The 25158-nt window shown below is 53.0% G+C and overlaps 1 protein-coding gene across 1 annotated transcript in view; it reads left to right on the forward strand.

The window, feature by feature from the left end:
• Positions 1–9199, forward strand: part of LOC119960448 (chromodomain-helicase-DNA-binding protein 8-like) — a 38103-nt gene extending 28904 nt beyond the window's left edge. Inside the window, exon 11 of the mRNA XM_038788172.1 lies at positions 9118–9199. Within this exon, the coding sequence (XP_038644100.1) occupies positions 9118–9199 (82 nt within the window). The remainder of the gene's footprint in view (positions 1–9117) is intronic.
• The last annotated feature ends 15959 nt before the right edge of the window (positions 9200–25158 follow it).

The following is a 25158-nucleotide window of genomic DNA, read 5'->3' on the forward strand; positions in this document are numbered from 1 at the left end:
GGACCAGTCTCATGTGTGTGGGAGTGTGGACCCAGTCTCACTGTGTGTGTGTGTCACACCGCAGGCAGTGTGGGGAGGGAGGGGAGTGTGGACCCAGTCTCACTGTGTGTGTGTGTCACTACCGCAGGCAGTGTGGGGGAGGGAGGGGAGTGTGGACCCAGTCTCACTGTGTGTGTGTGTCATACCGCAGGCAGTGTGGGGGAGGGAGGGGAGTGTGGACCCAGTCTCACTGTGTGTGTGTGTCATACCGCAGGCAGTGTGGGGGAGGGAGGGGAGTGTGGACCCAGTCTCACTGTGTGTGTGTGTCACACCGCAGGCAGTGTGGGGGAGGGAGGGGAGTGTGGACCCAGTCTCACTGTGTGTGTGTGTCACACCGCAGGCAGTGTGGGGGAGGGAGGGGAGTGTGGACCCAGTCTCACTGTGTGTGTGTGTCACACCGCAGGCAGTGTGGGGGAGGGAGGGGAGTGTGGACCCAGTCTCACTGTGTGTGTGTGTCACACCGCAGGCAGTGTGGGGGAGGGAGGGGAGTGTGGACCCAGTCTCACTGTGTGTGTGTGTCACACCGCAGGCAGTGTGGGGGAGGGAGGGGAGTGTGGACCCAGTCTCACTGTGTGTGTGTGTCACACCGCAGGCAGTGTGGGGGAGGGAGGGGACGTCAGGAATCCATGCCGTGTCTAACACTCTCTCTCTCTCCTCTCCCCTCTCTCCAGGCATACGGGATCAAAATCGGACCCCAGCACTCGCAGGCCGCGCTGTCGTCCGGCCCCACCCTCGGGGGCCAGCAGGCCTCGGGGGCCTGCTGTTGAATTGTCCGCTGCTGCTTGCCCCCTGACCTTCGCAGCCCCCAAACACTCCGACTGACACCGCATTGCACCGTCTCCCTCTCCGCGGCTCACCCCTCCGTCGCTGCCTTCCCCCCCGCCAATCTGTCAACACAGTTTGGGTTGGGGTATTCCGTGGGGGAGCGGAGGGGAGAGAGAGCCTGGGGTTGAATTTGCCCCTCTTCCCCCCCCCCCTCCTAACCGCCCTCCGCTCCAGTGAGAGGGAACGGTCTTGGCACAAATGATTATTTTCTCCCCACGGGCAGTCTTTAGTGTAAATATACACCTTTGTGCGCGTGTCTGTGTGTGTGCGCGTCTCTGTGCGCGTGTCTGTGTGCGTGCGCGTCTCTGTGCGCGTGTCTGTGTGCTTGCTTGTGTGCGTGCACGTGTGTGTGTCTGTGTGTGTGTGCACGTCTGTGTGCGTGCACGTGTCTGCGCGTGCCTGTGCGCGTCTGTGTGCGCGTCTCTGTGCGCGTGTCTGTGTGTTTGCGCACGTCTCTGTGCGCGCAGGTGTCTGTGCACATCTGTGTGCGTGCGCGTCTCTGTGCGCGTGTCTGTGTGCTTGCCTGTGTGCGTGCACGTGTGTGTGTCTGTCTGTGTGTGTGTGCACGTCTGTGTGCGCGCACGTCTCTGTGTGCGTGCCTGTGCGCGTGTGCGTGCCTGTGCACGTCTGTGTGCGTGTCTCTGTGTGTGTGCGCACGTGTCTGTCTGTCTGTGTGTCGCGCGCACATGTCTATCTCTGTGTGTGCGCGCGTGTCTGTGTGTGTGTCTGTGTGTGTGTGTACGCACGTGTCCTGTCCGTGTGTGCGCGCGCGGGAGTGCGCCGTGTGTTATTTTTATAAACTTGCTAGAAAACCCATTGCGAATGGGTGACGCGAGGACGATTACGCGGAGGGTGGACGGGCTGGAAACCCGTAGCTTCCGCAGTCGGCAGCGGTTCGTCGCCCCATTTCCCCCCCCCCCCCCCGGCGCTATCAAACCCCCTCACCCCACCCCGCCCCGCCGGCGAGCTCTGCCTTGGGAAACCGAGTGCGATTTCGAATGGCTTTCTGCCTGGAAGGGGGGGGAAAAAAGGAAAAGGACGTCCTGTCGAAGCTTTTCGCATTGGACTCATCAGGGCAAACGCAAGGATACCAAATTCCGAACTCTCGCAACAATTTATACCGCGTGAGTGAGAAGAGATGAGGGGATTGGTCAGCAAGGACATCTGGATGAGTAATGCATTAGGGGACTATTAGCCTTCCCCCTCCCCTCCCTCCCGGCCATGTTTTTGTTCAATTCACAAAGGGTTCAGTGCCTGGCCATGTCCCTTTTGCTTGCAGAGGACAGGTCCTTGTGTGTGACTACATGGCGAAGGTCTTAATAAGCACGAGATATAAAGCTTTGACAGCAATATCTTTTCTTCGCAACACCCTCTCTGTAATTCTAGACTTTTGTCAGGATCCAGGGCAGGTCAGAGGCTGGGAATCCTGCGGAGAGTAACTCACCTCCTGACCCCCCCTCCCAAAGCCTGTCCACCATCTACAAGGGCACAAGTCAGGAGTGCGATGGGAGACTCTCCACTTGCCTGGATGAACGCGGCTCCCAACCGCACTCGAGAGGCTCGACACCATCCAGGATAAAGCAGCCCCGCTCGATCGACACGCTGACCACCGACATTCACTCCCTCCACCCCCCGACGCACAGCGGCAGCCGTGTGCACCGTCTACAAGACGCCCCGCGGGAACTCCTCCTTCGACAGCACCTTCCAAACCCACAGCCGTTACCGTCTAGAAGGATGAGGGGGGGAGCAGACAGACGGGGAACCCCACCACCTGGAGGTTCCCCTCCGAGTCACTCCCCACCCCGACTGGGGAATATATCGGCCGTTCCGTTACTGTGGCTGGGGTCAGAATCCCGGAGCTCCCTCCCTTTTCACAGTAACTTCATTTGAAGCCTACTTGTGACAATAAGCAATTTTTCATTTCGTTTAATTTCTAACAGCACGGTGGGTTTACCTACCCCACACGGGGCCGCAGCTGACTCAAGATGGCGGCTCACCCACCACCACCTCCAGAGGCGATTAGGAAGGGAGAATAAACGCCAGCGAGAGACAGATCTCGTCAATTAATACATTTTTAACGAAGATTCCAGATTGGTCAGTGTGTTACCCAGGATTGAAGGGGTTTCAGTAAACTGGGCTTGTTTTCCCTGGAGCACAAGAGGTTTAGGATGATTTGATTGAGGTTTAGGAAAGGGGTAGAAACGTTTTCTGCTGGTGGGGAGGAGTCTAAGGGGACAGAATCTTAAAATCCGGTTCACGAGGAGGGGTTACAGATGTAACAGGCTCGAGGGGCTCAATGGGCCTCCTCCTATTCCTGTGTAACAGGCCCGAGGGGCTCAATGGGCCTCCTCCTATTCCTGTGTAACAGGCTCGAGGGGCTCAATGGGCCTCCTCCTATTCCTGTGTAACAGGCCCGAGGGGCTGAATGGGCCTCCTCCTGTTCCTGTGTAACAGGCTCGAGGGGCTGAATGGGCCTCCTCCTGTTCCTGTGTAACAGGCTCGAGGGGCTCAATGGGCCTCCTCCTATTCCTGTGTAACAGACTCGAGGGGGGAGCTGAATGGGTCTCCTGTTCCTGTGTAACAGACTAGAGGGGCTGAATGGGCCTCCTGTTCCTGTGTAACAGGCTCGAGGGGCTGAATGGGCCTCCTCCTGTTCCTGTGTAACTGGCTCGAGGAGGGGCTGAATGGGCCTCTGCCTGTTCCTGTGTAACAGACTAGAGGGGCTGAATGGGCCTCCTGTTCCTGTGTAACAGGCTCGAGGGGCTGAATGGGCCTCCTCCTGTTCCTGTGTAACAGGCTCGAGGGGGCTGAATGGGCTTCCTCCTGTTCCTGTGTAACAGTTTCAAGGAGGGGGTGCTGAATGGGCCTCCTCCTGTTCCTGTGTAACACACTCGAGGGGCTGAATGGGCCTCCTGTTCCTGTGTAACAGACTCGAGGGGCTGAATGGGCCTTCTCATGTTCTTGTGTAACAGACTCGAGGAGGGGGCTGAATGGCCCTCCTCCTGTTCCTGTGTAACAGACTCGAGGGGCTGAATGGGGCCTCCTCCTGTTCCTGTGTAACAGGCTCAAGGGGCTGAATGGGCCTCCTCCTGTTCCTGTGTAACAGACTCGAGGAGGGGGCTGTATGGGCCTCTTGTTCCTCCGCCTCACAGTCCCTCTCTATTCCCAGTTAGTGAGCTATGATGAGTGGTGGGGGGGGGGGTCCTGAATTTGGAGCGTATCTAACTGGAGAAGCCACGAACCCATCGCTGACCTTCGTGCAGAAGTTTGGCTGCTGCTTTGCCTGCTCTTTTACATTTAAGTTTGTAAACTGACAATAAAATGGGAACTCGTGTTCATTTCGTGGTCAGCCTGTTCTCTGCCTTTGTTTCAATCTTTGTCTTGTAATAGAACCTGCGCTTGTGTGGTGGGGCCTTGCTCACTGTCTGCCCCCCACGCGGGGGTCAGAGGGATTGGCTTCTTAAAACATCAAACTAAAACGTGTTCAACAGGGTCAGCAAATCACCGGCGGCTCCCAGAGGGCACGAGACGACCCCTACATCTCCAACGATGCACCGGTCAAGTGGATTGAGTGATTATCGAACACTGAGTTGGGTCAGGGGGATATTAGGGGTCAGGAACAATCTCAAAGAGGTCATTCAGTTTGAAGGAGAGAGGTTTGGGAAGGGATTCCGACAACAACCCCCCCCCCCCCCCCCCCAAGCGAGGGACGAGCGGTCGGAATTGGAGGAGCGCAGAGATCTCGGAGGGTTGTAGGGGCAGGAGGAGGTTACAGAGATAGGGAGGGTTTGTAGGGGCTAGAGGAGGTTACAGAGGTAGGGAGGGTTGTAGGGGCTAGAGGAGGTTACAGAGATAGGGAGGGTTGTAGGGGCTGGAGGAGGTTACAGAGATAGGGAGGGGTGTAGGGGTCTGGAGGAGGTTACAGAGATAGGGATGGTTGTCGGGGCTGGAGGTGGTTACAGAGATAGGGAGGGGTGTAGGAGGCTGGAGGAGGTTACAGAGATGGGGAGGGGTGTAGGGGCAGGAGGAGGTTACAGAGATAGGGAGGGGTGTAGGGGGCTGGAGGAGGTTACAGAGATAGGGATGGTGAAGGGGCTGGAGGAGGTTACAGAGATAGGGAGGGTTGTAGGGGCTGGAGGAGGTTACAGAGATAGGTAGGGTTGTTGGGGCTGGAGGAGGTTACAGAGCTAGGGATGGTGTAGGGGCTAGAGGAGGTTACAGAGATAGGGAGGGGTGTAGGGGGCTGGAGGAGGTTACAGAGATAGGGATGGTGAAGGGGCTGGAGGAGGTTACAGAGATAGGGAGGGTATAGGGGCTGGAGGAGGTTACAGAGATAGGAAGGGATGGAGGTGTTTACAGAGATAGGGAGGGATGTAGGGGCTGGAGGAGGTTACAGAGATAGGGAGGGTTGTAGGGGCTAGAGGAGGTTACAGAGGTAGGGAGGGTTGTAGGGGCTAGAGGAGGTTACAGAGATAGGGAGGGTTGTAGGGGCTGGAGGAGGTTACAGAGATAGGGAGGGGTGTAGGGGTCTGGAGGAGGTTACAGAGATAGGGATGGTTGTCGGGGCTGGAGGTGGTTACAGAGATAGGGAGGGGTGTAGGAGGCTGGAGGAGGTTACAGAGATGGGGAGGGGTGTAGGGGCAGGAGGAGGTTACAGAGATAGGGAGGGGTGTAGGGGGCTGGAGGAGGTTACAGAGATAGGGATGGTGAAGGGGCTGGAGGAGGTTACAGAGATAGGGAGGGTTGTAGGGGCTGGAGGAGGTTACAGAGATAGGTAGGGTTGTTGGGGCTGGAGGAGGTTACAGAGCTAGGGATGGTGTAGGGGCTAGAGGAGGTTACAGAGATAGGGAGGGGTGTAGGGGGCTGGAGGAGGTTACAGAGATAGGGATGGTGAAGGGGCTGGAGGAGGTTACAGAGATAGGGAGGGTATAGGGGCTGGAGGAGGTTACAGAGATAGGAAGGGATGGAGGTGTTTACAGAGATAGGGAGGGATGTAGGGGCTGGAGGAGGTTACAGAGATAGGAAGGGATGGACGTGGTTACAGAGATAGGAAGGGAGAGTTGTAGGGCTGGAGGAGGTTACAGAGATAGGGAGGGTGTAGGGGCTGGGGTGGTTACAGAGATCGGGAGGGCTGGAGGAGGTTACAGAGATAGGAAGGGATGGACGTGGTTACAGAGATAGGGAGGGAGGGGTGTCGGGGCTGGAGGAGGTTACAGAGATAGGGAGGGTTGTAGGGGCTGGAGGATGTTACAGAGATAGGGAGGGGTGTAGGGGCTGGAGGAGGTTACAGAGAGGGAGGGGTGTAGGGGCTGGAGGAGGTTACAGAGATAGGGAGGGGTGTAGGGGCTGGAGGAGGTTACAGAGATAGGGAGGGGTGTAGGGGCTGGAGAAGGTTACAGAGATAGGGAGGGGTGTCTGGGCTGGAGGAGGTTACAGGGATAGGGAGGGTTGTAGGGGCTGGAGGAGGTTACAGAGATAGGGAGGGTTGTAGAAGCTGGAGGTTACAGAGATAGGGAGGGGTGTAGGGGCTGGAGGAGGTTACAGAGATAGGGAGGGGTGTAGGGGACGAGGAGGTTACAGAGATAGGGAGGGTGTAGGGGTTGGAGGAGGTTACAGAGATAGCGTGGGGTGTAGGAGGTTACAGAGATAGGGAGGGGTGTTGGGGCTGGAGGAGGTTACAGAGATAGGGAGGGTTGTAGGGGCTGGAGGAGGTTACAGAGATAGGGAGGGTTGTAGGGGTTGGAGGTTACAGAGATAGGGAGGGTGTAGGGGATGGAGGAGGTTACAGAGATAGGGAGGGGTGTAGGGGGCTGGAGGAGGTGACAGAGATAGGGAGGGGTGTAGGGCTGGAGGACGTTACAGAGATCGGGAGGGGTGTAGGGGCTGGAGGAGGTTACAGAGATAGGGAGGGGTGTAGGGGCTGGAGGAGATTACAGAGATAGGGAGGGGTGTAGGGGCTGGAGGAGGTTACAGAGATAGGGAGGGGTGTAGGGGACTGGAGGAGGTTACAGAGATAGGGAGGGGTGTAGGGGCTGGAGGAGGTTACAGAGAGGGAGGGGTGTAGGGGGCTGGAGGTGGTTGCAGAATTATGGAGGTGAGTTTGTTGAGGGATTAGAATCAGGGTTTTCCGCACGGAAAGGCCCTTGGCCCATCGTATTCGCCGTCCATCGAGCATCTGCCTACTCTGAACCCAGTTTCCTCGGTCCGCAGCCTTGTACGCTGCCCATGCTCATCTCAATACTTCTTAATCGTTGTGATAGTTCCTGCCACTCCCACCATTTCCATTTGCCTCTGATCATCCCACCTGACTTGGTTGTATCGACCTGTAATCATAAGGCCTTCCTCCCCGCTACTTACCCCACCACCAATTCTGTGAACTTACTGATTATACCTCGCACATTCCCGCCCAGATCACTGCAAACAGCAAGGGGACCCAGCACCGGGCCTTGTGGAACCAGCCACAAGAGAGGCTTTTTCAGAGCCCCAAAATGTATCATGGAGTTCAACCAACCTCTCCCTTTGATGTACTGTTGCTTTTGAAGCACACGGCTTGTTCCCCAAGTGTGGTATTACAATTATGGACACGTGGGTTTTTTAACACAAAACACTGTTTATTCCATGAATTCAACTTAACCTTTTAAATAAACATTGGATCACTTAACACCCCTTCAAAGATAACCCTGAAAATAATACATTTTGTGGCATTGTGGATAGCACAATTGCTTCACAGCTCCAGGGTCCCAGGTTCGATTCCTGCTTGGGTCACTGTCTGTGCGGAGTCTGCACATCCTCCCCGTGTGTGCGTGGGTTTCCTCCGGGTGCTCCGGTTTCCTCCCACGGTCCAAAGATGTGCAGGTTAGGTGGATTGGCCATGAAAAAATTGCCCTGAGTGTCCAAAATTGTCCTTAGTGTTGGGTGGGGTTACTGAGTTATGGGGATAGGGTGGAGGTGTTGACCTTGGGTAGGGTGCTCTTTCCAAGAGCCGGTGTCGACTCGATGGGCCGAATGGCCTCCTTCTGCACTGTAAATTCTATGAATACAACACTCAATAATCCCTCAAGATGTTCCTTCAAACCTCCAAAAGACTTAACACCTTTCAACAGAAACACACCAGGTTAAAGACATTACTATTATGAGTTTAATTCACCCAAATGATTCAAAGATAGTCTTTCCTGGCAGAGATCACAGCAGACCCAGCTCACTGCAAACACAGACACACCCAAGTTCTTTTCCTCAAAACTGAAACTAAAAGCAGAAGTGAGGTCAACTCAGCTACCCCCCCACCCTCTGACATGACTTCAGTAATATGAGCTGCTCCATTTCTTAAAGGTACATTGCTGAAACATCCATTTCTTAAAGGCACTCTCACATGACACAAGAACAACCTCCTCCTCCTGCCACAAGGCCAATTTTGGATCTAAATTGACTGGATCCCATGGAACGTCACTGCCCCAATGCCTTATGGGGAGGCGTGACGCGTCGCAGGTGAGAAACAGTGGTTCTGACGGGTGTTATAGGTCAGGGTTTAGAGAACCCCAGTGTATCATGGAGTTCCCCTGACCCACAACTTTTAATAGATTGTGGTATGGGGAGCACACGGCCCACTCTACAGGTGTGGGACAGCAGAAATGGAAATGTTTTTAAAGCAAAACAATGTTTATTCTATGAACTCAAGTTAACCCTTTTAAAACATACAGTGAACATCTCAGCAACCATCAATTCAAATACAACCCCCAAAGAATACAACACTAAGTAATCCTTAAGCTGTCCTTTTACCATCCATAAGACTTTAAAGAAGAACTTTTAACAGAAGCACATCAGGTTAAAGTCACTACTGAGAGCAGTTATTAGTTTTAAATCACCAAAGGATCGATTTACAGTCTTTAGGTTACAGAGAGAGTGACTAATACCCCTTCAGGCTGTGACTGCAGCTATCCAGCTCTGAAAACGAAACTAAAACACACCCTGCAGCAAACAGCATAAAACAAAAGTAAAAAGCTGACAGACAGCCCAGCTCCGCCCACTCTCTGACATCACTGACAAACACCCATTTCTTAAAGGCACATTTCTTAAACACCCACTTCTTAAAGGCACTCTCACATGACACGGGTCACAATGCCTGGAGGATACTGACTTGTGGAGCCTTCCACCTCCATCCCTGATGCTTCTTTAGGATTGTAGGCCGAGGCAACAGTGTGGCAGCCAGATTTGGAATAATCACTAATAATTGACGAGTCCTGTGCACAAACACAGCTCAGTCGTGTTCTCGGGTCTGGAAAACCGCTCGAATGGGAGTCGGGTGTACTCTGCAAACCGCTGTGGGCGTGAAGGGTGACGCTTTTTCTGGACACTCCAGCTGGAGGTACATGCGACTCAAGTCCAGCATCGGGAATGAATGGTCCCCAGTCAACTTCACGTCAAGGTCTTGCACACATGGTATACACACCTGCCCAAGCGGGAGGCCTTGTTGGTCGACAATGGCGGACGGACTTTAGCGCTGGCACCACAGGTGCTGCCCACTCTGCGAATTGGACGGCCGAATAATCCTCACGTTTTCCAGCCGGTTCAGCTCACCGTCCACCTTCGATAACAGGGGAGGTGGAACTGGGCGGACTCTCAAAATATTTGGGTTGGGCATCTAGAAATTTTAGCTGCGGTCCACTTTATCTTCCCCAGATCTTCCCGGAAGATTTTGGGTGTTCTCCCAGGTCATCTTACAATCTGAATGTACCCAGTTGGAAGATCTGTTGCCAATCCAGGCAGAGTCTTGGTAACCAGGCACGCCCCGGAGGTTGGGTCTGGGCCCCTGCTCCACCACTGAGTCCCGGCCAAATCAATCAAACGGAGTCCCGGTCAAATCAATGAAACTGAGTCCCGGGCAAATCAATGAAACGGAGTCCCGGGCAAATCAATGAAACGGAGTCCCAGCCAAGTCAATCAAACTGAGTCCCGGCCAAATCAATCAAACTGAGTCCCGGCCAAATCAATCAAACTGAGTCCCGGCCAAATCATTCAAACTGAGTCCCGGCCAAATCAATCAAACTGAGTCCCGGCCAAGTCAATCAAACTGAGTCCCGGCCAAATCAATCAAACTGAGACCCGGGCAAATCAATGAAACTGAGTCCCGGCCAAATCAATCAAACTGAGTCCCCCGGCCAAATCAATCAAACTGAGTCCCCCGGCCAAATCAATCAAACTGAGTCCCCCGGCCAAATCAATCAAACTGAGTCCCCCGGCCAAATCAATCAAACTGAGTCCCGGCCAAATCATTCAAACTGAATCCCGGCCAAATCAATCAAACTGAGTCCCGGCCAAATCAATGAAACTGAGTCCCCCGGCCAAATCAATCAAACTGAGTCCCCCGGCCAAATCAATCAAACTGAGTCCCCCGGCCAAATCAATCAAACTGAGTCCCGGCCAAGTCAATCAAACTGAGTCCCGGCCAAATCAATCAAACTGAGTCCCGGCCAAATCGATCAAACTGAGTCCCCCGGCCAAATCAATCAAACTGAGTCCCCCGGCCAAATCAATCAAACTGAGTCCCGGTCAAGTCAATCAAACTGAGCCCCGGTCAAGTCAATCAAACTGAGTCCCGGCCAAATCAATCAAACTGAGTCCCGGGCAAATCAATCAAACTGAGTCCCCCGGCCAAATCAATCAAACTGAGTCCCGGCCAAATCAATCAAACTGAGTCCCGGCCAAATCAATCAAACCGAGTCCCGGCCAAATCAATGAAACTGAGTCCCGGCCAAATCAATCAAACTGAGTCCCGGCCAAATCAATCAAACTGAGTCCCGGCCAAATCAATCAAACTGAGTCCCCCGGCCAAATCAATCAAACTGAGTCCCCCGGCCAAATCAATCAAACTGAGTCCCGGCCAAATCAATGAAACTGAGTCCCGGCCAAATCAATGAAACTGAGTCCCGGCCAAATCAATCAAACTGAGTCCCGGCCAAATCAATCAAACTGAGTCCCCCGGCCAAGTCAATGAAACTGAGTCCCGGCCAAATCAATCAAACTGAGTCCCGGCCAAATCAATCAAACTGAGTCCCGGCCAAATCAATCAAACTGAGTCCCCCGGCCAAGTCAATCAAACTGAGTCCCGGCCAAATCAATCAAACTGAGTCCCGGCCAAATCAATCAAACTGAGTCCCGGCCAAATCAATCAAACTGAGTCCCGGGGAAATCAATCAAACTGAGTCCCGGCCAAATCAATCAAACTGAGTCCCGGCCAAATCAATCAAACTGAGTCCCGGCCAAATCAATCAAACTGAGTCCCCTGGCCAAATCAATCAAACTGAGTCCCGTTCAAGTCAATCAAACTGAGTCCCCCGGCCAAATCAATCAAACTGAGTCCCGGCCAAATCAATCAAACTGAGTCCCGGCCAAATCAATCAAACTGAGTCCCGGCCAAATCAATCAAACTGAGTCCCGGCCAAATCAATCAAACTGAGTCCTCCGGCCAAATCAATGAAACTGAGTCCCGGCCAAATCAATCAAACTGAGTCCCGGCCAAGTCAATCAAACTGAGTCCCCCGGCCAAGTCAATCAAACTGAGTCCCCCGGCCAAGTCAATCAAACGGAGTCCCCCGGCCAAATCAATCAAACTGAGTCCCGGCCAAATCAATGAAACTGAGTCCCGGCCAAATCAATGAAACTGAGTCCCGGCCAAATCAATCAAATTGAGTCCCCCGGCCAAATCAATCAAACTGAGTCCCCCGGCCAAATCAATCAAACTGAGTCCCCCGGCCAAATCAATCAAACTGAGTCCCCCGGCCAAATCAATCAAACTGAGTCCCCCGGCCAAATCAATCAAACTGAGTCCCCCGGCCAAATCAATCAAACTGAGTCCCGGCCAAATCAATCAAACTGAGTCCCCCGGCCAAATCAATCAAACTGAGTCCCGGCCAAATCAATCAAACTGAGTCCCCCGGCCAAATCAATCAAACTGAGTCCCGGCCCAATCAATCAAACTGAGTCCCGGCCAAATCAATCAAACTGAGTCCCGGCCAAATCAATCAAACTGAGTCCCGGGCAAATCAATCAAACTGAGTCCCGGCCAAGTCAATCAAACTGAGTCCCCCGGCCAAATCATTCAAACTGAGTCCCCCGGCCAAATCAATCAAACTGAGTCCCGGCCAAATCAATCAAACTGAGTCCCGGCCTAATCAATGAAACTGAGTCCCGGCCTAATCAATCAAACTGAGTCCCGGCCAAATCAATCAAACTGAGTCCCGGCCAAGTCAATCAAACTGAGTCCCGGCCAAATCAATCAAACTGAGTCCCGGCCAAATCAATCAAACTGAGTCCCCCGGGCAAATCAATCAAACTGAGTCCCGGCCAAATCAATCAAACTGAGTCCCGGCCAAATCAATCAAACTGAGTCCCCCGGCCAAATCAATCAAACTGAGTCCCGGCCAAGTCAATCAAACTGAGTCCCGGCCAAATCAATCAAACTGAGTCCCGGCCAAATCAATCAAACTGAGTCCCCCGGCCAAATCAATCAAACTGAGTCCCCCGGCCAAGTCAATGAAACTGAGTCCCGGCCAAATCAATCAAACTGAGTCCCGGCCAAATCAATCAAACTGAGTCCCGGCCAAATCAATCAAACTGAGTCCCCCGGCCAAATCAATCAAACTGAGTCCCGGCCAAATCAATGAAACTGAGTCCCGGGCAAATCAATGAAACTGAGTCCGGGCCAAATCAATGAAACTGAGTCCCGGTCAAATCAATCAAACTGAGTCCCCCGGCCAAATCAATCAAACTGAGTCCCGGCCAAATCATTCAAACTGAGTCCCGGCCAAATCAATGAAACTGAGTCCCGGCCAAATCAATCAAACTGAGTCCCGGCCAAGTCAATCAAACTGAGTCCCGGCCAAATCAATCAAACTGAGTCCCCCGGCCAAATCAATCAAACTGAGTCCCGGCCAAATCAATCAAACTGAGTCCCGGCCAAATCAATCAAACTGAGTCCCGGGCAAATCAATCAAACTGAGTCCCGGCCAAATCAATCAAACTGAGTCCCCCGGCCAAATCAATCAAACTGAGTCCCGGCCAAATCGATCAAACTGAGTCCCGGCCAAATCAATGAAACTGAGTCCCGGCCAAATCAATCAAACTGAGTCCCGGCCAAATCAATCAAACTGAGTCCCCCGGCCAAATCAATCAAACTGAGTCCCCCGGCCAAATCAATCAAACTGAGTCCCGGCCAAATCAATCAAACTGAGTCCCGGCCAAATCAATCAAACTGAGTCCCCCGGCCAAATCAATCAAACTGAGTCCCGGCCAAATCAATCAAACTGAGTCCCCCGGCCAAATCAATCAAACTGAGTCCCCCGGCCAAATCAATCAAACTGAGTCCCGGCCAAGTCAATGAAACTGAGTCCCGGCCAAATCAATCAAACTGAGTCCCGGCCAAATCAATCAAACTGAGTCCCGGCCAAATCAATCAAACTGAGTCCCGGCCAAATCAATCAAACTGAGTCCCGGCCAAATCAATCAAACTGAGTCCCGGCCAAATCAATCAAACTGAGTCCCCCGGCCAAATCAATCAAACTGAGTCCCGGTCAAGTCAATCAAACTGAGTCCCGGTCAAGTCAATCAAACTGAGTCCCGGCTAAATCAATCAAACTGAGTCCCGGGCAAATCAATCAAACTGAGTCCCCCGGCCAAATCATTCAAACTGAGTCCCGGCCAAATCAATCAAACTGAGTCCCCCGGCCAAATCAATCAAACTGAGTCCCGGCCAAATCAATCAAACTGAGTCCCGGCCAAATCAATCAAACCGAGTCCCGGCCAAATCAATCAAACTGAGTCCCGGCCAAATCAATGAAACTGAGTCCCGGCCAAATCAATCAAACTGAGTCCCGGCCAAATCAATGAAACTGAGTCCCGCCCAAATCAATCAAACTGAGTCCCCCGACCAAGTCAATCAAACTGAGTCCCGGGCAAGTCAATCAAACTGAGTCCCCCGGCCAAATCAATCAAACTGAGTCCCGGCCAAATCAATCAAACCGAGTCCTGGCCAAATCAATCAAACTGAGTCCCCCGGCCAAATCAATCAAACTGAGTCCCCCGGCCAAATCAATCAAACTGAGTCCCCCGGCCAAATCAATCAAACTGAGTCCCGGCCAAATCAATCAAACTGAGTCCCGGCCAAGTCAATCAAACTGAGTCCCCCGGCCAAATCAATCAAACTGAGTCCCCTGGCCAAATCAATCAAACTGAGTCCCGGCCAAATCAATCAAACTGAGTCCCGGGCAAATCAATCAAATTGAGTCCCGGGCAAATCAATGAAACTGAGTCCCGGCCAAATCAATCAAACTGAGTCCCGGCCAAGTCAATCAAACTGAGTCCCGATCAAATCAATGAAACTGAGTCCCGCCCAAATCAATGAAACTGAGTCCCCCGGCCAAATCAATCAAACTGAGTCCCGGCCAAATCAATGAAACTGAGTCCTGGCCAAATCAATCAAACTGAGTCCCCCGGCCAAATCAATCAAACTGAGTCCCGGCCAAATCAATCAAACTGAGTCCCCGGCCAAATCAATCAAACTGAGTCCCGGCCAAATCAATCAAACTGAGTCCCCCGGCCAAATCAATCAAACTGAGTCCCGGCCAAGTCAATCAAACTGAGTCCCGGCCAAATCAATCAAACTGAGTCCCCCGGCCAAATCAATCAAACTGAGTCCCGGGCAAATCAATCAAACTGAGTCCCCCGGCCAAATCAATCAAACTGAGTCCCGGCCAAATCAATCAAACTGAGTCCCGGCCAAATCAATCAAACTGAGTCCCGGCCAAATCAATCAAACTGAGTCCCGGGCAAATCAATCAAACTGAGTCCCCCGGCCAAATCAATCAAACTGAGTCCCGGGCAAATCAATCAAACTGAGTCCCGGGCAAATCAATCAAACTGAGTCCCCCGGCCAAATCAATCAAACTGAGTCCCGGGCAAATCAATCAAACTGAGTCCCGGCCAAATCAATCAAACTGAGTCCCGGCCAAATCAATCAAACCGAGTCCCGGCCAAATCAATCAAACTGAGACCCGGGCAAGTCATTCAAACTGAGTCCCCCGGCCAAATCAATCAAACTGAGTCTCGGCCAAATCAATCAAACTGAGTCTCGGCCAAATCAATCAAACTGAGTCCCGGCCAAATCAATCAAACTGAGTCCCCCGGCCAAATCAATCAAACTGAGTCCCGGCCAAATCAATCAAACTGAGTCTCGGCCAAATCAATCAAACTGAGTCCCGGCCAAATCAATCAAACTGAGTCTCGGCCAAATCAATCAAACTGAGTCCTCCGGCCAAATCAATCAAACTGAGACCCCCGGCCAAATCAATCAAACTGAGTCCCGGGCAAGTCATTCAAACTGAGTCCCCCGGCCAAGTCATTCAAACTGAGTCCCGGCCAAATCAATCAAACTGAGTCCCGGTCAAATCAATCAAACTGAGTCCCGGCCAAGTCAATCAAACTGAGTCCCCCGGCCAAATCAATCAAACTGAGTCCCGGCCAAATCAATCAAACTGAGTCCCGGCCAAGTCAATCAAACTGAGTCCCTGCCAAATCAATCAAACTGAGTCCCCCGGCCAAATCAATCAAACTGAGTCCCGGCCAAATCAATCAAACTGAGTCCCGGCCAAATCAATCAAACTGAGTCCCGGCCAAATCAATCAAACTGAGTCCCGGCCAAATCAATCAAACTGAGTCCCGGCCAAATCAATCAAACTGAGTCCCCCGGCCAAATCAATCAAACTGAGTCCCCCGGCCAAATCAATCAAACTGAGTCCCGGCCAAATCAATGAAACTGAGTCCCGGGCAAATCAATGAAACTGAGTCCCGGCCAAATCAATGAAACTGAGTCCCCCGGCCAAATCATTCAAACTGAGTCCCGGCCAAATCAATGAAACTGAGTCCCGGCCAAATCAATCAAACTGAGTCCCGGCCAAATCAATGAAACTGAGTCCCGGCCAAATCAATCAAACTGAGTCCCGGCCAAGTCAATGAAACTGAGTCCCGGCCAAATCAATCAAACTGAGTCCCGGCCAAGTCAAACAAACTGAGTCCCGGCCAAATCAATCAAACTGAGTCCCCCGGCCAAATCAATCAAACTGAGTCCCGGCCAAATCAATCAAACTGAGTCCCCCGGCCAAATCAATCAAACTGAGTCCCGGCCAAATCAATCAAACTGAGTCCCGGCCAAATCAATCAAACTGAGTCCCGGCCAAATCAATCAAACTGAGTCCCGGCCAAGTCAATCAAACTGAGTCCCCCGGCCAAATCAATGAAACTGAGTCCCGGCCAAATCAATCAAACTGAGTCCCGGCCAAATCAATCAAACTGAGTCCCGGCCAAATCATTCAAACGGAGTCCCGGCCAAATCAATCAAACTGAGTCCCGGCCAAATCAATCAAACTGAGTCCCGGTCAAGTCAATCAAACTGAGTCCCGGCCAAATCAATCAAACTGAGTCCCGGCCAAATCATTCAAACGGAGTCCCGGCCAAATCAATCAAACTGAGTCCCGGCCAAATCAATCAAACTGAGTCCCGGCCAAATCAATCAAACTGAGTCCCGGCCAAATCAATGAAACTGAGTCCCGGCCAAATCAATCAAACTGAGTCCCCCGGCCAAATCATTCAAACTGAGTCCCCCGGCCAAATCAATCAAACCGAGTCCCCCGGGCAAATCAATGAAACTGAGTCCCGGCCAAATCAATCAAACTGAGTCCCGGCCAAATCATTCAAACTGAGTCCCGGCCAAATCAATGAAACTGAGTCCCGGGCAAATCAATGAAACTGAGTCCCGGCCAAATCAATGAAACTGAGTCCCCCGGCCAAGTCAATCAAACTGAGTCCCCCGGCCAAATCATTCAAACTGAGTCCCGGCCAAATCAATGAAACTGAGTCCCGGCCAAATCAATCAAACTGAGTCCCGGCCAAGTCAATGAAACTGAGTCCCCGGCCAAATCAATCAAACTGAGTCCCGGCCAAATCAATCAAACTGAGTCCCGGCCAAATCAATCAAACTGAGTCCCCAGGCCAAATCAATCAAACTGAGTCCCGGCCAAATCAATCAAACTGAGTCCCCCGGCCAAATCAATCAAACTGAGTCCCGGCCAAATCAATCAAACTGAGTCCCGGCCAAATCAATCAAACTGAGTCCCCCGGCCAAATCAATCAAACTGAGTCCCCCGGCCAAATCAATCAAACTGAGTCCCCCGGCCAAATCAATCAAACTGAGTCCCGGCCAAATCAATCAAACTGAGTCCCCCGGCCAAATCAATCAAACTGAGTCCCGGGCAAATCAATCAAACTGAGACCCGGCCAAATCAATGAAACTGAGTCCCGGCCAAGTCAATCAAACTGAGTCCCCCGGCCAAATCAATCAAACTGAGTCCCCCGGCCAAATCAATCAAACTGAGTCCCCCGGCCAAATCAATCAAACTGAGTCCCCCGGCCAAATCAATCAAACTGAGTCCCGGGCAAGTCAATCAAACTGAGTCCCGGGCAAGTCAATCAAACTGAGTCCCGGTCAAATCAATGAAACTGAGTCCCGGGCAAATCAATGAAACGGAGTCCCGGGGAAATCAATCAAACTGAGTCCCGGCCAAGTCAATCAAACTGAGTCCCGGCCAAATCAATCAAACTGAGTCCCCCGGCCAAATCAATCAAACTGAGTCCCGGCCAAATCATTCAAACTGAGTCCCGGCCAAATCAATCAAACTGAGTCCCGGCCAAGTCAATCAAACTGAGTCCCCCGGCCAAATCAATCAAACTGAGTCCCGGCCAAATCAATGAAACTGAGTCCCGGCCAAATCAATCAAACTGAGTCCCGGCCAAATCAATCAAACTGAGTCCCCCGGGCAAATCAATCAAACTGAGTCCCCCGGCCAAATCAATGAAACTGAGTCCCGGCCAAATCAATCAAACTGAGTCCCCCGGCCAAATCAATCAAACTGAGTCCCCCGGCCAAGTCAATGAAACTGAGTCCCGGCCAAATCAATGAAACTGAGTCCCCCGGTCAAATCAATCAAACTGAGTCCCGGCCAAATCAATCAAACTGAGTCCCCCGGCCAAATCAATCAAACTGAGTCCCCCGGCCAAATCAATCAAACTGAGTCCCGGCCAAATCAATCAAACTGAGTCCCCCGGCCAAATCAATCAAACTGAGTCCCCCGGCCAAATCATTCAAACTGAGTCCCCCGGCCAAGTCAATCAAACTGAGTCCCGGGCAAATCAATCAAACTGAGTCCCCCGGCCAAATCAATCAAACTGAGTCCCCCGGCCAAATCAATCAAACTGAGTCCCCCGGCCAAATCAATCAAACTGAGTCCCCCGGCCAATTCATTCAAACTGAGTCCCGGCCAAATCAATCAAACTGAGTCCCCCGGCCAAATCAATGAAACTGAGTCCCGGCCAAATCAATCAAACTGAGTCCCGGCCAAATCAATCAAACTGAGTCCCGGCCAAGTCAATCAAACTGAGTCCCGGCCAAGTCAATCAAACTGAGTCCCCCGGCCAAATCAATCAAACTGAGTCCCCCGGCCAAATCAATCAAACTGAGTCCCGGGCAAATCAATCAAACTGAGTCCCCCGGCCAAATCAATCAAACTGAGTCCCCCGGCCAAATCAATCAAACTGAGTCCCCCGGCCAAATCAATCAAACTGAGTCCCGGCCAAGTCAATCAAACTGAGTCCCCCGGCCAAGTCAATCAAACTGAGTCCCGGCCAAGTCAATGAAACTGAGTCCCGGCCAAATCAATGAAACTGAGTCCCGGCCAAATCAATCAAACTGAGTCCCGGCCAAATCAATCAAACTGAGTCCCGGCCAAATCAATCAAACCGAGTCCTGGCCAAATCAATCAAACTGAGTCCCCCGGTCAAGTCAATCAAACTGAGTCCCGGCCAAATCAATCAAACTGAGTCCCCCGGCCAAATCAATCAAACTGAGTCCCGGCCAAATCAATCAAACTGAGTCCCGGCCAAGTCAATCAAACTGAGTCCCCCGGCCAAATCAATCAAACTGAGTCCCCCGGCCAAATCAATCAAACTGAGTCCCCCGGCCAAATCAATCAAACTGAGTCCCGGCCAAATCAATGAAACTGAGTCCCGGCCAAATCAATCAAACTGAGTCCCGGCCAAATCAATCAAACTGAGTCCCCTGGCCAAATCAATCAAACTGAGTCCCGGCCAAATCAATCAAACTGAGTCCCGGGCAAATCAATCAAATTGAGTCCCGGGCAAATCAATGAAACTGAGTCCCGGCCAAATCAATCAAACTGAGTCCCCCGGCCAAGTCAATCAAACTGAGTCCCGATCAAATCAATGAAACTGAGTCCCGATCAAATCAATGAAACTGAGTCCCGGCCAAATCAATGAAACTGAGTCCCCCGGCCAAATCAATCAAACTGAGTCCCCCGGCCAAATCAATCAAACTGAGTCCCGATCAAATCAATCAAACTGAGTCCCCCGGCCAAATCAATCAAACTGAGTCCCGGCCAAGTCAATGAAACTGAGTCCCCCGGCCAAATCAATCAAACTGAGTCCCGATCAAATCAATCAAACTGAGTCCCCCGGCCAAATCAATCAAACTGAGTCCCGGCCAAGTCAATGAAACTGAGTCCCGGCCAAGTCAATCAAACTGAGTCCCGGCCAAATCAATGAAACTGAGTCCCGCCCAAATCAATCAAACTGAGTCCCCCGGCCAAATCAATCAAACTGAGTCCCGGCCAAATCAATCAAACTGAGTCCTGGCCAAATCAATCAAACTGAGTCCCCCGGCCAAATCAATCAAACTGAGTCCCCCGGCCAAATCAATCAAACTGAGTCCCGGCCAAATCAATCAAACTGAGTCCCCCGGCCAAATCAATCAAACTGAGTCCCGGGCAAATCAATCAAACTGAGACCCGGCCAAATCAATGAAACTGAGTCCCGGCCAAGTCAATCAAACTGAGTCCCCGGCCAAATCAATCAAACTGAGTCCCCCGGCCAAATCAATCAAACTGAGTCCCCCGGCCAAATCAATCAAACTGAGTCCCCCGGCCAAATCAATCAAACTGAGTCCCGGGCAAGTCAATCAAACTGAGTCCCGGGCAAGTCAATCAAACTGAGTCCCGGTCAAATCAATGAAACTGAGTCCCGGGCAAATCAATGAAACGGAGTCCCGGGGAAATCAATCAAACTGAGTCCCGGCCAAGTCAATCAAACTGAGTCCCGGCCAAATCAATCAAACTGAGTCCCCCGGCCAAATCAATCAAACTGAGTCCCGGCCAAATCATTCAAACTGAGTCCCGGCCAAATCAATCAAACTGAGTCCTGGCCAAGTCAATCAAACTGAGTCCCCCGGCCAAATCAATCAAACTGAGTCCCGGCCAAATCAATGAAACTGAGTCCCGGCCAAATCAATCAAACTGAGTCCCGGCCAAATCAATCAAACTGAGTCCCCCGGGCAAATCAATCAAACTGAGTCCCCCGGCCAAATCAATGAAACTGAGTCCCGGCCAAATCAATCAAACTGAGTCCCCCGGCCAAATCAATCAAACTGAGTCCCCCGGCCAAGTCAATGAAACTGAGTCCCGGCCAAATCAATGAAACTGAGTCCCGGCCAAATCAATCAAACTGAGTCCCGGCCAAATCAATCAAACTGAGTCCCCCGGCCAAATCAATCAAACTGAGTCCCGGCCAAATCAATGAAACTGAGTCCTAGGCAAATCAATGAAACTGAGTCCCGGCCAAATCAATGAAACTGAGTCCCCCGGCCAAATCAATCAAACTGAGTCCCGGCCAAGTCAATCAAACTGAGTCCCGGCCAAATCGATCAAACTGAGTCCCCCGGCCAAATCAATCAAACTGAGTCCCCCGGGCAAATTAATCAAACTGAGTCCCGGCCAAATCAATCAAACTGAGTCCCGGGCAAATCAATCAAACTGAGTCCCCCGGCCAAATCAATCAAACTGAGTCCCGGCCAAATCAATCAAACTGAGTCCCGGCCAAATCAATCAAACTGAGTCCCCCGGCCAAATCAATCAAACTGAGTCCCGGCCAAGTCAATCAAACTGAGTCCCGGCCAAATCAATCAAACTGAGTCCCCCGGCCAAATCAATCAAACTGAGTCCCCCGGCCAAATCAATCAAACTGAGTCCCGGCCAAATCAATCAAACTGAGTCCCCCGGCCAAATCAATCAAACTGAGTCCCCCGGCCAAATCAATCAAACTGAGTCCCGGCCAAATCAATCAAACTGAGTCCCCCGGCCAAATCAATCAAACTGAGTCCCCCGGCCAAATCATTCAAACTGAGTCCCCCGGCCAAGTCAATCAAACTGAGTCCCGGGCAAATCAATCAAACTGAGTCCCCCGGCCAAATCAATCAAACTGAGTCCCCCGGCCAAATCAATCAAACTGAGTCCCCCGGCCAAATCAATCAAACTCAGTCCCTGCCAAATCAATCAAACTGAGTCCCGGCCAAGTCAACCAAACTCAGTCCCCGCCCGTCTCTCCCGCTTGTGCCGGCCTGTCCTGGGTTAAAGCAGTGTGGGCTTGTGGATTGTTCCGGACACCTGGGTCGATGCTCCCTGGGGGTGGGGGGTGAGGGGGTAATGTAGGTGGGGTAGGGAGGATGCGTGGGTAATGGAGGAGGCGGAGACGGGTGTGAGGGGGTAATAGAGATGGCGGAGGGGTGGTGAGGGGTAATGGAGAGGGGGTGAGGGGGTAATGGAGGGGGTGAGGGGGTAATGGAGAGGGTGGGGGGGTAATGGAGGAGGAGGAGGGGATGTGAGGGGGTAATGGAGGTGGTCAGGGGGCGGTGAGGGTGTAATGGAGGAGAAGGAGAGGGGTATGAGGGGGTAATGGTGGGGTGAGGGGGTAATGGAGATGGGGCAGTGGGCGGTGAGGGTGTAATGGAGGAGAAGGAGAGGGGTATGAGGGGGTAATGGGGGGTGAGGGGGTAATGGAGATGGGGCAGTGGGCGGTGAGGGTGTAATGAAGGAGAGGGGTATGAGGGGGTAATGGGGGGTGAGGGGGTAATGGAGGGGAACAGTGTTGCAAACACCACTGGTAACACATTACATATATCACGGTACTGCCCGTGTATTACAGGTACCACAGTAAATCCCAGCCTGCTGGGTCCTCCCAGTAGGCGGAGTATAAAAGTGTGTGCCCTCCCGCGCTGCTCCCTTCTGGTTCCAGCTGCAGGAGGCACAACATCTTGTGCAATGAAGCCTCGATTGTTTCACCGTTCTCGTCTCGCAGTCATTGACGGTACATCAATTTATTGCACAAGGTTTTAAAAGAAGAACACCTTACTCAAGCCTGATCGCCTGGAGCTGAGCCCTCACGCAGCCGACGCCGCAGCCACCTTCGAGCACTGGCTAGCCTGCTTTGAAGGCTCCCTCAGAGCAGCCACTGAAGAACCCTCGGACCCACAGAAGCTCCAAGTCCTCTACTCACGGGTGAGCCCTCAAGTTGTACCCCACACCCGGGATGCGTCCACCGACACAGAAGCGATGATGCTACTAAAGGGACACTACATTAAGTCGGCGAATCAAGCGTAGGCCAGGCAACTCCTGGCCACGAGACGGCAACTCCCCAGGGAGACTCAGGATGATTTCTTGCGGGCCCTACAGATTCTCGGAAGGAACTGTGACTACAGTCAGACCATCAATCGGTACACGCAGCTCGACGCGTCCCCCCCTCCTACGCATATCTGATATGGTCAATCAGATCGCGCAGTATCGAGTCTTCACAATAGACTTGAAGTCCGCCTATCACCAGCTCGCCATCCGCCCGGAGGACCGCCAATACACTGCCTTCGAAGCAGACGGCCGCCTCTATCACTTCCTTAGGGTTCCCTTCAGCGTCACCAATGGGGCCTCGGTCTTCCAGCGAGAGATGGACAGAATGGTTGACCAGTACGGACTGCGGGCCACCTTCCCGTACCTAGATAATGTCACCATCTGCGGCCACGATAAGCAGGACCACGACGCAAACCTCCAGAAATTCCTCCACACCGCCAAACTCCTTAACCTCACCTACAATAAGGAGAAATGCGTGTTCGGCACCAACCGCTTAGCCATCCTTGGCTATGTCGTGGAAAATGGAGTCCTAGGGCCCGACCCCGGCCGCATGCGCCTCCCTCCTGGAACTCCCCCTCCCCCACTGCCCCAAAACGATGCCTGGGGTTTTTCTCCTATTACGGTCCCTCATTATGCGGACAAGACCCACCCACTCATCAAGTCCACAGTTTTCCCCCTGACTGCTGAGGCCCGCCGGGCCTTCAACCACATCAAGGCCGACATCGCCAAGGCCACGATGCACGCGGTCGACGAGACCCTCCCCTTTCAGGTGGAGAGTGATGCATCGGACGTAACTCTGGCCGCCACCCTCAGCCAGGCGTGCAGACCCGTGGCTTTCTTTTCCCGCACCCTCCACGCCTCCGAAATTCGACACTCCTCTGTCAAAAAGGAGGCCCAAGCCATCGTGGAAGCTGTGCGGCATTGGAGGCACTGCCTGGCCGGCAGGAGATTCACTCTCCTCACTGACCAACGGTCGGTTGCCTTCACGTTCAACAACACACAGCGGGGCAAGATCACAAATGACAAGACCTTGAGGTGGAGGATCGAGCTCTCCACCTATAATTATGAGATATTGTATCGCCCGGGGTAGCTCAACAAGCCCCCTGATGCCCTATCCCGCGGTACATGTGCCAGCGCACAAGTGGACCGACTCCCGGCTCTCCACAATGACCTCTGCCACCCGGGGGTCACCCGGTTCTTCCATTTTGTCGAGGCCTGCAACCTGCCCTACTCCATTGAGGAGGTCATGAACGTCACTGGAGACTGTCAGGTCTGCGCAGAGTGCAAGCCGCACTTCTACCGGCCAGAGAGAGTGCGCCTGGTGAAGGTCTCCTGCCCCTTTGAGCGTCTCAGCATGGACTTCAAAGGGCCCCTCCCCTCCGCCGACCACAACGTGTACTTCCTCAACGTATTTGATGAGTACTCTAGGTTCCCTTTCGCCATCCCATGCCCCGACATGACTTCTGCCACAGTAATCAAAGCCGTGCAGAGCATCTTCACCCTGTAGGTTTCCCGGCCTACATCCACAGCGATCGGGGATCCTCCTTCATGAGTGATGAGCTGCGTCAGTTCCTGCTCAGCAGGGGTATCGCCTCGAGCAGGACGACCAGCTACAACCCCCGGGGAAACGGGCAGGTGGAGAGGGAGAACGGGAGGGTCTGGAGGGCTGTCCAGCTGGCCCTTCGGTCTAGAAACCTCCCGGTCTCCCGCTGGCAGGAGGTCCTCCCCGACGCCCTCCACTCCATCCGGTCGCTCCTGTGCACCGCTACTAATGAGACCCCTCACGAAGGTGTGTCTGCCTTCCCTAGGAAGTCCACCTCCGGGATCTCGCTCCCAACATGGCTGGACCCGTCCTCCTCCGGAAGCATGCGCGGAACCACAAATCGGATCCCTTGGCTTGAGAAAGTCCACTTCCTCCATGCAAACCCACAGTACCCCCACGTGGCACACCCCGACGGGCGACAGGACACAGTCTCCCCTCCGGGACCTGGCACCCGCTGGGTCCCCACCCACAACCCCCGACCTGATACCGCTGCTCCCCCCCCCCCCCCCCCCCCGGTTGCTTCATTCACCCCTGCGCCTCCCATCAGTGAATCTCAGCTCATCCCCCACCCCAGCAGGAGCCATCCCCTCACTGGATACACTAAGGGGTGACGAACGAGGGGACAACACGCTCGCCGAGTCGCAGGTGACCACATCGGCGCCCACATCACCACCAGGACTGAGGCGATCGCAGTGGAGGGTCAGAGCCCCCGCCAGACTCAATCTGTAACGTTTTCGTCACCCCTGCCAGACTCTTTTTTAAACAGGGGGTGAATGTGGTAAACACCACTGGTAACACATTACATGTATTACGGTACTGCCCACTGTATTACAGGTACCACAGTAAATCCCTGCCTGCTGGGTCCTCCCAGTAGGCGGAGCATAAAAGTGTATGCTCCCATTCTGGTTCCAGCTACAGGAGGCACAGCATCTTGTGCAATAAAGCCTCAATTGTTTCACCATACTCGTCTCGTGGTAATTGAGACAACAGGGGGGGGGGGGTGAGGGGCGAATGGAGCAAGGGGAGGGGGTGAGGGGGTAATAGGGGAGGGGGGTAATGGAAGAGGAGGTGAGGGGGTAATGGAGGAGGGGAACGTGAGGGGGTAATGCGGAGGGGGTGGGGGTGTAATGGAGGAGGGGGTGAGGGGGTAATGTACGAGGGGAGGGGGTAACGGAGGAGGGG

This window comes from Scyliorhinus canicula, unplaced genomic scaffold, assembly GCF_902713615.1.
Source record: "Scyliorhinus canicula unplaced genomic scaffold, sScyCan1.1, whole genome shotgun sequence".
Taxonomy (NCBI): domain Eukaryota; kingdom Metazoa; phylum Chordata; class Chondrichthyes; order Carcharhiniformes; family Scyliorhinidae; genus Scyliorhinus; species Scyliorhinus canicula.